Source organism: Chanodichthys erythropterus, chromosome 8 (genome assembly GCF_024489055.1).
Source record: "Chanodichthys erythropterus isolate Z2021 chromosome 8, ASM2448905v1, whole genome shotgun sequence".
Lineage (NCBI taxonomy): Eukaryota > Metazoa > Chordata > Actinopteri > Cypriniformes > Xenocyprididae > Chanodichthys > Chanodichthys erythropterus.
In genome coordinates, this window is record NC_090228.1 from 15,220,965 (window position 1) to 15,235,200 (window position 14,236).

At 38.3% G+C, this 14,236-nt stretch overlaps 1 protein-coding gene across 5 annotated transcripts in view; it reads right to left on the reverse strand.

Moving 5' to 3' along the window:
* The window catches only part of anks1b (ankyrin repeat and sterile alpha motif domain containing 1B), a 210,699-nt gene that overhangs the window by 149,773 nt on the left and 46,690 nt on the right, over window positions 1-14,236 (reverse strand). For 4 of the 5 annotated variants that reach the window (XM_067391990.1, XM_067391989.1, XM_067391988.1 and 1 more), the window contains exons 2-3: window positions 7,511-7,591; window positions 6,723-6,879 (exon numbers count right to left, since the gene is read on the reverse strand). In XM_067391990.1, coding sequence (XP_067248091.1) covers window positions 6,723-6,879; window positions 7,511-7,591 — 238 coding nt within the window. Of the gene's footprint in view, window positions 1-6,722; window positions 6,880-7,510; window positions 7,592-7,673; window positions 7,713-14,236 lie in introns of those variants that run through there. The other variant, XM_067391992.1, reaches the window with a different exon arrangement.

Consider the following 14,236-nt stretch of genomic DNA (forward strand, 5'->3'; position numbering starts at 1 on the left):
GCCCTAGAATCAAAAATTGAATTTACCTTGGCATAGTTGAATAACAAGAGTTCAGTACATGGAAATGACATACACTGAGTCTCAAACTCCATTGTTTCCTCCTTCTTATATAAATCTCATTTGTTTAAAAGACCTCAAAAGAACAGGCGAATCTCAACATAACACAGACTGTTACGTAACAGTCGGGATCATTAATATGTACGTCCCCAATATTTGCATATGCCAGCCCATGTCCCATGTCCCATGAGTGTGTGATTTAAAGGGGCCGCAGCCTGAATCGGTGCATAGTTAATGATGCCCCAAAATAGGCAGTTAAAAAAATTAATTAAAAAAAGTATTTTGAACTGAAACTTCACAGACACATCCAGGGGACACCTTAGATTTATATTACATCTTGTAAAAAAACTGGTTCTAGGGCACCTTTAAAGTGAACTTGCAATAGTTCTACTTTAGCATAATCAAATATACTTAAGTGTATCTTTAGTTGGACCTCAGCACTACTTCTGGATAACTAAAGTACAAAATTAGTTGTTCCAATTTAGCAGACTTTAAGTATACCAATTTAGTATGCTAAAAGTACAATTGCATGGTATTTATATTAAGTACATAAATATGTAAATGTATTTGCGTACTTATAAGCATAAAATAAATGTATCAAAATACATGTTCAAATACATTTTAGTATATTTATTTTTTGAAGTTAAGCTCACTAGACAACATTTCATGTTGATTGTCACATAAATAAAATAAAATAAAATAAAATAAAATAAAATAAAATAAAATAAAATAAAATAAAATAAAATAAAATAAAATAAAATAAAATAAAATAAAATAAAATAAAATAAAATAAAATAAAATATTATGCTCGGAATATTCCTTTGTATAAACCACCATGCCTTTCCATACACAGGAAGTGCAGAGGTAACCATTGAACTTTAAACACATGATTCGACTTATTCTCTCACATACTGTACGCTTGTTTGGCTAAGGTTGGAGGTGACCTCATACTATTGACCTGTGCTAAGAAGAGGGTGAGAGTGTTAACACGGCGGATCTGACACTGGGACTCACAAACACATCTGGCAAACTCTGTTAGTGTGTGTGTGTGTGAGAGAGAGAAAGAGAGAGAGAGAGAAATAGAGGAATTCAGAGGGACGTCTCTTGTGGGCTCAGAGAATCTGGAGTCAGAGAAAAATGGTGTAACCTTTCGTCCTCCCAGCCAGAAAACAAAACATTCCTGAGTAACGAACAAAACTATTTTCTCACACTCTCTCTCTCTCTCAAACACATACAGACTCATCCACTAAGCTTCTATGCTCATATGCTCAAACACACATCTCAGCTATCTAAATATGTCTATTGTTTTTAACATAAAAGTACTTTTACACTACTGTTCAATCGGTATCGGATCAGTAAGGTCAATTTAAATTGATTAAAAGTGACAGAAAAGACATTTATAATGTTATATAATGTTATTTTTATTCCAAATAAATGCTGTTCTTTTGAACTTTTTAATCATCAAAAATTCCTAAAACAAAATGGTTACCACAAAAATATTAAGAAGTGCAACAGATTTCAACATTGATAATATTATGAAATGTTTCTTGAGGAGCAAATCAGCATATTAGAATGATTTCTGAAGGATCATGTGACTGAATTAATGATGCTGAAAATTCAGCTTTACCATCACATGGAATAAAATACATTTTAAAATATATTAAAATAGAAAAGTTATTTTAAATTGTAATAATATTTCAAATAAATATAATATTTTCAAATTTTTATCAAATAAATCCAGCCTTGGTGAGCATAAGAGACTTCTTTCAGAAACATTAAAAAAAATTACAGTCATCAAACATTTGAACGGTAGTGTGTGTGTGTGTGTGTGTGTGTTTTTTTTCTTTTTTTTTTATATTATTATATTAGCGTTAATATAAAATTAATCTAACTGCTACAAAATAGCCATACCCTGATCTAATTTATTTCTACTTTTCCAAAAGAGGACATCTCTAAATTTCCCAAAGGAAGGTTTTGGCAGAGTTAACTCACCTCATTTATCCCCAAAGTATAACCAAGTAAACACACAAAATCATTTAATTAAAGCCCTGTCTGCCTCTTGGTCGATAAATGAGGCATTAATCCACAAATGGACACACCAATAGCCTCTTCATATGTATTTATAACAAAACTAACATAAATTCACTTTTTGTGTTCTAAGAGAGAAAGTAATACGAGTTTGGAAAGACATTAGGGTGAGACGATGACAAAAGATGACAAAACTTTCATTTTTAGGTGAACTATCCTTTCAAGAACCTGCTCACTTAGCTGAATGATCTTCAGTACTCTTCAAGTAAATTAGCACAGACTTTCCATAATGTAAAGTCATATGCTATAAAATGGGCCTGTCACAGACTGTCATGTTCTTTTCTGTGAAGATGGAGATCGCCGGTGACAAATCACCTGCAGGTACGTTTGACGCGGATCTTCAATATGTACATGGCAGAGATGCGTTGAGTGTTTAGATTGATTTTATGTCCTTCCAGATAGAAGAATGATAAATGGAAGCTCTCCCCTTTTATTGCATTTACAAATCTGGACTCAGAGACACAGGCTCAAATGAATGTTCATACATTAGATATGCACACCAAAATCTTTAAATAGAACCTTAGAACAGCAGACAATTTAAAAAAAAAACTTTTTTTTTGTTTTACTTTATTCCCGGAGGGTTTCCAAACCTTGTGTTTGTTTGTGTCAGCATAAAAACTATAAAACACTTAGCTTTAAGGGATGGGGCTATAAACAGCCTCTATATAGCAGTGCTGAAATAATAGCATACCCTCTGACACCAAATATATGAGGATTATATTCGGATATGAGTAATGCCCAAGTCATAAAGAGCTCAGCATCCCACACTGCATTGTAATATACGGCATAACGGACTATGTCCAGGACTATGTATCACCACTTCTGCATTGCTTATTGCTCCTAAGGTGCTAGAGATATTCATTTAGAGAAAAGGATGTAAAATGGAGTGAAAGCAACATTTTAACAGAGTGAAAGGTCACAGCTGTTTGTTATCAACCACCAGCTATCAGTCAGGGTTGTGGGGCGCAAATGATTGAGTTGAGAAAAATTGAGTCCGATTTACTTCCTGAGTTGAATTCATTTTAAGCCAATTCAAATCAACTTCCTTTTATGAAATAAAAATGAGCAAACTCAAAAACAGGCCCTAATCATTATTAACAGACTACTGACATTGTAAATGATTGTCGTACACTGTTTTTGTCTCTCCAAAATGCACTCATGCCGGCGGTGAAGGTCTATCCATCAAGCTGATGGTTTAGTGGCTGAAGATTGGAGGTAATTGTTTCTCAGGCTGGTGTGGTCATTAAGAGTGAGGCAGATGGCAGGAGAGAAAGCTGCACTCTTCCTTACACCGAGACAGCATTTTAACTGCAGGTAAATACAGGCCTTTCACAGAGCTGCTCAGATTCTGCTCAACAAACCCTCCATTAGCCCATCAAGAAGCTGAGATGCGAGGAACAGGTCTGAAACTGTCAAAAACCCTGTTAAGTGTGTATGTGTGCCTCATCGAGTGCATGGGGACTGTGTGCAGGTGTTTGTATGTTTGTACTAGACTAGTGTAAAGTGCTCATTAGCACTCATTACTAGTGCTTGTTACTGCGCAGGTTTGAACAAACCCTTTAAGTATTGAAGTTCAGGTCATCACCCTCCATTTTGGACATGGATGGTACCTTAATCTGTGGCAGCTTGTTGAGGAAAGGTGTGCTATTACATTTTAGATGCACCATTTTCATCTGCCACATGATAAAATGTGACCTTTACTTCACATTTGAGACACATGGCTTTATTTATAAAGTGCTTTATACTATACAATGACTGTTTCAAAGCAACTTTACAGTGATAAACAGGAAAATAATGATTCGGTGATGCAAACAATTAAATTCTGTAAAAAGACAATACTTAACAGTCATTCAGTTGAAATCAGTTCTGTTTTAATTCTATTTGGTTCAATAACTGTGTTCATCAATTCCTCTATAAAACAGTCATGTCATTATCCAGCTCAGTTCAGTTTTCATCCAATAGTGTCAGTGCATTCAAGTCAATAATACTGCAGAATATTAGAGAGATAGTTCAACCAAAAATTAAAATTATCCCATAATTTACTCACCCTCAAGCCATCCTAGGTGTATTTGACACAAAAACGCATCGCTTCACTTCAGAAGGTCTTTATTAACACCCTGGAGCCATATAGATTTCGTTTATGATGGATGGATGCGCTTTTTTGGGCTTCAAAAAATGGTACCATTAGCTCCCATTATAAAGCTTGGAAGAGCCAGAATATTTTTTTAATACAGCTCTGATTGAGTTTGGCTGAAAGAAGATAGATATATACACAGCCTGTGGGTGAGTAAATTATGGGATAATTTTCATTTTTGGGTGAGTTATCCCTGTAAGCAAGCCAAAAGGCAACAGTGGCAAGGAACCCAAACTCTATCACTAACAGAAATGGAGAGAAATAAAAAAAAAAAACCTTGGGAAAAACCAAGCTCAGTCAGGCTGACCAGTTCTGCACTGGCCAAAATGTTTGTATATATCCCAGTGGCTTACAATGAAGAACAAACCAAAATCATTCCTAAACACAATGTTTTACACATTTGGGGATAAGCATGTAAGCAACCATCCAGAATACCCTAGCAACCACCTAGCTGACAAACACTAACAAGACAATTCAGGCATCAAAGCAATTCATTGGCTGAAATATATTTTTAGTCTAAACTGTTTTTTTTGCAACCATTCAAGTCAGTTGCGATAGTCTTTTCTTAAAAATGGCTTCTCGAACAAGATAAAATGTATGGTGGGACTTGATTTTTACCACTGGGAAATTATTAAATGGATGGATATTTATGTGATTTGCTACTGCTGTGATCTCATGTGAGTGACAGATTGTCCCGCCCTCGCACCAGTAAACATGTCATCAGAGAAGGGGTGTCATTGTAAGAGGGAGGGGAAGTTATTTTGATTGGCACATGAATTAAAAAAAAAATAAAAATAACGAAGTGCAAGGATAACTCATTTATAATAAATACTGCAATATTCCATTAAAAATAAGAATGGGAAAAATTTATTTCAACGCACCTCCTAGTGGTTGAGCAGTTGTTTCCCAATGGTTAGAGAGTCGGACTTGTAACCCGAAGGTCACGGGTTCGAGCCTCAGTACTGGCAGGAAATGTAGGTGGGAGGAGTGAATGAACAGCACTCTCTTCCACTCTCATTACCCACAACTAAGGTGCCCTTGAGCAAGGCATATAACCCCCAATCACTCCTTGGGTGTGTGTTCACGGTGAAATGTGTTTCCAATTGGGTGGGTGAAATGCAGAGCTCAAATTCTGGGTATGGGACACCACACTTGGCCACATGTCACGTCACTTTCACTTTTACACTTTCTAGCGCACCCTAGCTTTCAGCAGGGGAGTGGTTAAGGATGCTTTGCCCAAGCCGTCAAACTGACACCAGCAGAGATTGAATGCCATTTCAGAGGTAAAGCAAATTTTCAGATTTTGACTAAAGATTACAAACATTTTTTAATGTCGATTACCTGCATGGATTAATTACTGTACGACTCATTACTAGTAATGTGCCCTAACAAAGTAAAAAGGGTCAGTTTTTATTTCATGCAGACTTTAAGGGTTTTAATGTAGAGACCTGCATTGGATATTGGCTAGGTTAGCATGCGATGCTAACGTATACTAAGTATACTAAGCGGTGAGCTTACAAAAATTAAAGGTGCCCTAGAATTAAAAATTGAATTTATCTTGGCATAGTTAAATAACAAGAGTTCAGTACATGGAAATGACATACAGTGAGTCTCAAACTCCATTGTTTCCTCCTTCTTATATAAATCTCATTTGTTGAAAAGACCTCCAAAGAACAGGCGAATCTCAACATAACAACGACTGTTACGTAACAGTTGGGGTGTACGCCCCCAATATTTGCATATGCCAGCCCATGATCGAGGCATTACACAAGGGCAGCCAGTATTAACGTCTGGATGTGCACAGCTGAATCATCAGACTAGGTAAGCTAGCAAGAACAACAGCGAAAAATGGCAGATGGAGCAATAATAACTGACATGATCCATGATTACATGATATTTTTAGTGATATTTGTAAATTTTCTTTCTAAATGTTTTGCTAGCATGTTGCTAATGTTACTGTTAAATGTGGTTAAAGTTACCATCACAACACAACTTCATTCTTTATAAATCTCTCCAACAGTGTAGCATTAGCCGTTAGCCACGGATCATAGCCTCAAATTCATTCAGAATCAAATGTAAACATCAAATAAATATAATACTCACATAATCTGACACATGCATGCAATATGCATGACGAACACTTTGTAAAGATCCATTTTGAGGGTTATATTAGCTGTGTGAACTTTGTTTATGCACTGTTTAAGGCAAGTGCGAGCTCCGTGGGAGCGTGAGCATTTAAAGGGGCCACAACCTGAATCTGGGCATTTCTAATTATGTCCCAAAACAGGCAGTTAAAAAAATTAATAAAAAAAAAATCTATGGGGTATTTTGAGCTGAAACTTCACAGACACATTCAGGGGATACCTTACACTTATATTACATCTTGTAAAAAAACATTCGATGGCACCTTTAAATTTGCTGTTAGGGTGTCTGTGTATAGTACCTGCTCATTAACTCTGCTGTGGGACGGCCCGTGGTGGATCAGTATCTGGACTATGTCCACGTCACCTCTCCATGCGGCCAGATGCAGAGGAAAACAGCCCTTACTGTCTGCCACATTAGTAGAAGCTTCAAACTGCAACAACTTCAACACCACGTCCCTGAGAGAAAGACAAATAAGAAAGATTTCATGTTTTTGTAATTGTGTGGGCGATTTTCATTCTTAAACAGAGAAAATCCCATAAATCTTCTGCGGTACTATTTAACTTCGCAGGCACAATATGAAGGGGGTAATTGTGCTCTAATCTTAATAATACATAATTCATGTTAAGCAAAATCCCTCTCTCACTCTGCCCTCATTCATAAGGCAAATGTTTAAGCCACCCAAAAACCTTAAACCGGTCTAATTCCATCCCTGCTTTAAAAAAATCTGCCTAATCTGACACCGCCCCATCTCATAAACCCCTCACTAATCAAATATAATTCTACCCACCCTAATATACTGTAGCTGTTTTCTCACAAACCCTGCCCTAATCGGACCCCACCCCCATTTTATAAACCCCGCCCTAATCCTGATGAACAGTATATGAGCTGGATTACACCTCCGGAATCTCATGTAATCCTGATGTCTAGCAAGTTCCCTTTTTAAATCCATAACACCATGTTCTGTGTGCAAAGCTTTTTATGTGTAAACGTTCATTCATTTGATTGAGCATTAACTGATTTACATCTTGATTAAGCTGTTGACTTTTCAAGAACCTGTAAATGAATTAGAGAATATGAGTGTGTTACCTGTGTCCGTTTAGAGACGCGTGGTGCAGAGGTGTGTATCCTGAGCCGTCTGCACAGTTCACATTGAGGCCTCTCCACATACTGCAGAAGAGAAGAGATATTGCTTAGTACAGATCAAAAAAGACATCAATACAAAACACCTACCACAAAACCATATACATACAGCATAGTTCATGAGTTATTTCTGTAAAGAGCTGAGCTGAGAGCTGATACAGCAGAGATTGAGTAAACTACATTCATGCCAAGATTGCTATGGGACTCTCCCATTTCTCACGATCTCCAGAGGACCTTAAATGCTGCTTAGAGAACACACACACACACACATTTCTTATAAACTAGGCCCATCAAATCTTAATAAAAATACAAAATACACAAATGTGTTAGAATATTGCAGTAAACATATTTAAAATCTCACATTAACACATTAAGTATGATAGCCCTAAAAATGTTGTATTATTTATAAATTATTGTATTATTATTTATATGTCCTCAAAGAGAGGTTTTGTCAGATTTAACTAAATTTCAAGGACAATTTTGTACCCAGACTATGGAAGCACAGTAAGGTGTTCCTGTTTTCTTGAAAATAAATCAATAATTACCTAGTGATGGTGGAAAAAAACATAATTCATTCAATAAATAATTTTCCAATTCAAGAATAAACAGAAAGCACACTCTATGAATTTGTTGTTATATAAGAGATTGTGGTATGTTTATGGTGTATATATATATATATATATATATATATATATATATATATATATATATATATATATATATATATATATATATATATATATATATATATATATGAAACTGACACAAACCAAATCCAGAAGAACTGTGGCCGTGTCTCCAAGAGATTTTAAGAAACCTGCCTCCAAAGCTACCTGAAAAATGATGCCCAAGTGTACCTGGACAAGAGCTGTTTTAAATGCAAAGGGTGGTCACACAAAATATTGTTTTGATTTAGTTAATATAAGTTAAATGATATAATCTATTTAAAACAGTATTTTTTAAAAACATCCTCACTTTACAGCATTTTTACACAAGTGCCTAAAACTCTTCACAGTACTGTATCTTTGCTGGCAGGTTTCTTCAAGCATCTTAGAGACACGAGACACGGTTTCTTCATATAATCACAGACGGATTTGATGATGGTGAGATCAGATCACTGTGTAGAGCACCGGCTGTTGTCTACGGAAGAGGATTAGGGCCAAGCAATAATTAAAAAAATAAAACCATCTCGAGATTAAAGTTGTTAAATTTCGAGAAAAAACTCGTTAAATTTTGAGAAAAAAGTTGAAATAAAATGTTGAGAATAAACTCATTAAATTACGAGAAAAAACTTGTTAAATTTCAAGAAAAAAGTAGAGATAAAATGTTGACAATAAACTCATTAAATTACGAGAAAAAAGTCGTTAAATTACAAGAACAAATTTGTTAAATTATGAGAAAAATGTAGTTAAATTTCGAGAAAAGTCTAAATAAAATGTTGAAAATAGTCATTAACGAATTTATTCTCGTATTTTAACGAATTCGTTCTCTTAATTTAACAAATTTTTTCTCGTAATTGAATGACTTTTTTCTCGTAATTTAATGAATTTATTCTCAACATTTTTTGTCGACTTTTTTCTCGAAATTTAACGCGTTTTTTTCTTGTAATTTAACGAGTTTATTCTCAACATTTTATCTCGACTTTTTTCTCGAAATTTAACGAGTTTATTTTCTCAACATTTAACAACTTTAATCTCGAGATGGTTTTATTTTTTTAATTATTGCTTGGCCCTAATCCTCTTCCGTAGTTGTCAGACTCCTTGTGTATTCAAAAATCTCACAGGATTATTACAATTAATGGCAAAATGATGTTTGTACATGTGAACGGATATTTCCTATTGACACACTACAGCAAAAGATATAAATAACTGGCTTAAAACCTTTTTTGGGGGTGAAAATACTGACGTGCCTAAGACTTTTGTACAGTACTGTATATAGGATTGTTGATTCATAGTTTAATCAAGGCTACTGTAAGTAATACTTTCTGATACTTTCTCTGTATTTCACACACACACACACACACACACACACACACACACACACACACACACACACACATGTTAATGCCTGAGAACCGTTGCAGTTGAAGTCCATAACTAGAACATGAGGAGTCAATAGTACTGATGTCTAGACTGATAAGTAGACTCATCCCAGACAGACATGAGGAGGACAAAGGTCACGGCCCATGATCCACAATATGACTCACAACATGACTGACCAATCACAGGACAACGGGAAACACGCATGCACACATACACACACACACGCACGCACAGTGTCCCATGCTGCCATAAATAGACATTCCAATAGTTTGCAGAAACAACATTAGACAGAGGAGCATGAGAAAACTTCTTAACCTAACTCAAAGGACAAAGACTGAGAAGGTCTGAGACTGTGAGAGAGAACCAGAATTATCAGGAACCTTTAAAGGAGTATTTTGTGTTCTGTTTATCTCAACACAACATAGAAAATCATTTTGACTCACCCCTTAATAAAGTCTACTTATTAATTGACAATTAATTGACAAATTTAAAGGGTACCTATTATGTCACTTTTCACAAGATGAAATACAAGTCTCTGGTGTCTCCAGAATGTGTCTCTAAAGTTTCAGCTCAAAATATCCCACAGATCATTTATTATAGCTTGTCAAATTTGCTCCTATTTGGGTGTGAGCAAAAACATGCCGTTTTTGTGTGTGTCCCTTTAAATACAAATGAGCTGCTGCTCCCGCCCCCTTTCCAGAAGAGGGTGGAGCTTTAACAGCTTGCAATTCGGTTGCTCAACAACAACAAAGCTGGAGAATCTCATGCAGCCAAAATGACGATTGTCAGTAAGGGTGTTCAGCCTTACATTGAAATGGAGTTGGAAACAGAGACTCAGTAAGAAGTTACAACTTTTAGAATGAAGCTGGACGTTTCTGAATAGTTAGTGGACAAATTTATGTAGTTGCTGTGGAGTTGATTCAACTCATCGACTAGCATGTGCCGTCATGTTAATCTTTTGTGCAAATTGACCCTCGTTCGCGAAGCAGTCCGCCATAAAATGACGGCATGACAACAACACTCTACTACAACAGCTCTTCCTGTTCTCTAAGGCAGCCCAACGTGGCCTCACCCCCCTTTGTTGCATGTTTCCAGGGGCAAGGTATATGTAAATTTTAGGGTTTGTGATGTCACTAACCTGGGAAGAAGCTCATTGTAGTCCCTACCAGCCGTTTGTAGTAGTCCTTAAAAAAAGAGATTTCTATAAAAGAATATATCTCCCTTTGCATTGAACTTTGAGCATCGAAACTTTGCAGATGTTGTTTATTACACACTAAAGTTAAAAAAGTGAAACAAACGTCATTTGCCCATTACTGCAAGTGTAAATTTAGTTTGTTTTTTAAAAAAAAAAGGGACAGGTCAAAATATTTTCTGTGTTAATTCACAGAAGCCAGCTGAACTTATATTGAACACGAAACATCCCTTAAACTTCAAGCATACAAAGCAAGTACTTCAGACACCATCAAACATCAACCTGAGAGTCTATCAATCAAAAAAAACCCTCAGAAATTCTGTTTCATTCCAAATGGTTGCTTTACTCCACACATACCAGATGAGCTGCTCAATTAGGCACAGACATCATGCATTTTATTTGTTTACCACTGATGTGTCTTTGAAGGACCTTTGTGCAGTCGTACACATCAAAGGAACATCAGAGAAGATATAAATTAAGTTAGTTAAAAGCATTAGATCAAGCTGCAAAACAAGGCCGTTCCTCAACGGATTAGGCAAATATGCAGGGAATTTCCTCCACATACTGAGAATCAACTACGTCAAATGTTCATTCCCTCTGCATTCAGCAGAGGTCACGGTCCGCAGCAGTGTGACTGTGGTGTGGCTGGGTGGATGTGAGATAGAAGGACTGAGATAAAAGTATAATATTGTGACAAATCTGAGCATCTTTTCCCTCTCCTCCCTCAGAGTGAGGGAAAGCCCTGCCTTTGCTGTGAGTGTATGACTCATCCTGTGTGTGGAGAGCACCGGGGTGCTGCACTGCATACAGTATATCAGTATCACCCAACCTGACACACACACACACACACACCCACAGCAGCGCAGAACTAATTGGCATAGCTACACACTCTGGAATCTTGAGTAGTTGGAAGCGCATGAGGGAGGGTTATTGAAGAGGATGATATGAATAGACGTGGAGAAGTCGAAAGAGAGAGAAATGCTTAAATAAGCTCTGACTGAGAATTGACAACTGCTCTCTAGACACACAGTCGCAAAAAAACAAACTTAAAATATCTCACACAGACAAACCATGCTAAAACGCTATGCACCATTTTGCACAAAAATAAAAGATTTTTTAATGTTTTTAATGTTGTCTTACACTCACCAAGGCTGCATTTATGTGATCAAAAAACAGTAAAAACAGTAATATTATGAGGCATTATTACAATTTTTCTATTTTAATACATTTTAAAATGTTATTTATTCCTGTGATGCAAAGCTGATTCCCTTTCGAAAGGGAACTCCACTCTGCGCTGACTGCGCTATGGGGAACGTCCTCCGTGACCCGTGCTCGAAATGCCAAAAATCACCACACTCCAATCCTATTGGTCGGCGACAGCCTATCACGTCAAACGGCGCGAACCGTGACTTATAAAGGGAGCGCCTGGGGAAACAGCCGACATCCTCTTGTCTTTTCGCGACTGCTTTTGCTCGTGCCTTTTTCACTCTGCCAAAGTTAGTATGTCTGCTAAATCTTTCAGGAAGTGTGCTGATCCTTGTCCCAGGTTTCTGACAGCAGAGGACACACACAACTTGTGCGTTTTCTGTCTGGGCGAGGAGCACGCACGGACAGTACTGGAGGGTGCTGCCTGTGCTAACTGTGAGCGTTTTCCTATGAGAACGCTCCATTCTCGTTTGGCCCTCTTCTCGAGGGGAGAGGTGCCATCACCGCTGCCTGGTGGTTCTGGCCCCACTCGTGCTGAGGCTCAGGGGCGATTGAAATCATGGGGCTCACAGGTGGAGCTCGCTGAGGAATTTGAGAGGGGTGTCAATCTTTCTCAAGCTGAAGCGGCTGACGAGGACGCGCTTCTGGCGGATGACGATGATGTTGTATCCTTAACATCCTCAGACCCAGGAGCGAGTGCTCTCTTGGCTGAAGGCCCCGGGGAGCAGGAGATGGCCGAGGTTCTTCTGAGGAAGCTGCTGGCCGTTTTTTGCCCATATTTCCCCTTCATATGTTTATGCAGGCGTGTTATGTGAGCGTGCTTGTGCTGCCACAGGTTACACCTGTTTTCTATGATAGCAGGCTTTATCCGGCCTCTATATATGAATACGGTGTTGTTGTACTCTCCGGTTAGGGTTTGTGTTTCACTGAGTGCGTCACCTGTTGGATCGCACACTCAGGGTGAGTGTAGGGAATTTTGTTTACCGACTTCTCCCGGTCGTTTGCACCACAGCATCTGGGGTTCATTGCTGTTTGATTGTTGGCTATTTGCTTTTTAGCCTCTCTGTATGCAGCTTGTTTGGATACAGCGCTGTTGGTCTATGATACTGGTTACGCTCACGCTGTTTAGCATATTAACATTGCCTGCTGGAATGTGTATACCTAGGCTCAGGTTGTGTAGCTAGTTCCCTTAAAATTATCATTTTAGGTTATACTGGCCCTTCCTTGTAGCTAGGGCCCTGTCATGACCACGGGCTGGTGCCACATGGTTCTTTAAGTAGCAGGCCTTTCCAGGCCTCTCTTTTATAGCTTCCTGTTGGGCCAGCTATGCTGGTCGTGTACGGGCATCATTCCATGATGAGTCATACGTTACTCTGTTGTTGCCAGATGTTTATGGAAGTCGTTGGCCTCCGTTGAGGCCTCCTTTCATGTCCTACCTAGCATGTTGGCACAGCTTGTATGGGTTTCTGTATGTCTCATCCCCCTTGGGTGTTGTATAAACGCACTAGCTATCGCCGCGCGCTTTTAAGGTTACAGGCCGCTTTTAGACCTTCCTTTGCTAGCATGTCGGAGTTTAGCTTGGTATCCTCTCGCTGAGAGTAAAAAAAAATATATATATATGTTTTTATGTGTGTTTATTCCCTTTAGCCTATAGTCGAGCTAAAATATTTTCTGTCTATCTAACAGGTTCTATTTTTGCTCTTAGAAATTTAGTGGCCGCTGGCTGATATCGCGTGTGACGGGTAGGCCGTAAAGGCCTCCTGTAGAGCATGCTGACCTTTTGATGGCATATGTTGTACTCCTCTTGCTTAAAGAGTAGAAGGTACTTCACCGAGTGCACTGCTCGTTGGTTTGTGTTGGACGGGCTGTCTCGTGGGCACTTGCAGCTGTTGTCTTGGTGTTTGCTCCACCTTGATATGCAATAGGGTGTGGCCCTACAGGCCTTCCTGGGCTACCGCCGTCTGCATTCAGTTCTAGTTCTCTGGTGAACTCTGGTTATGTTGTAGGCCCTTTTCCCGGCCTCCATGACTATGTGCCCGCCTTACAGTCTGTCTGTTAGGTTGAGCTTTGTACTTCCCTTCGGGGTTAACTGCGTAATTGTGCTTAGCTCCCTAAGCTGGTATGGTTGTAGACTTCTATGAAGTCTCCTGTTACACCGGCCCCCAGGCTGGTTTGTGCTCCCCTGGGTCAGGGGTCTTTAGTGCACAGCCTCCTCAGCACCTTGTTAACGGC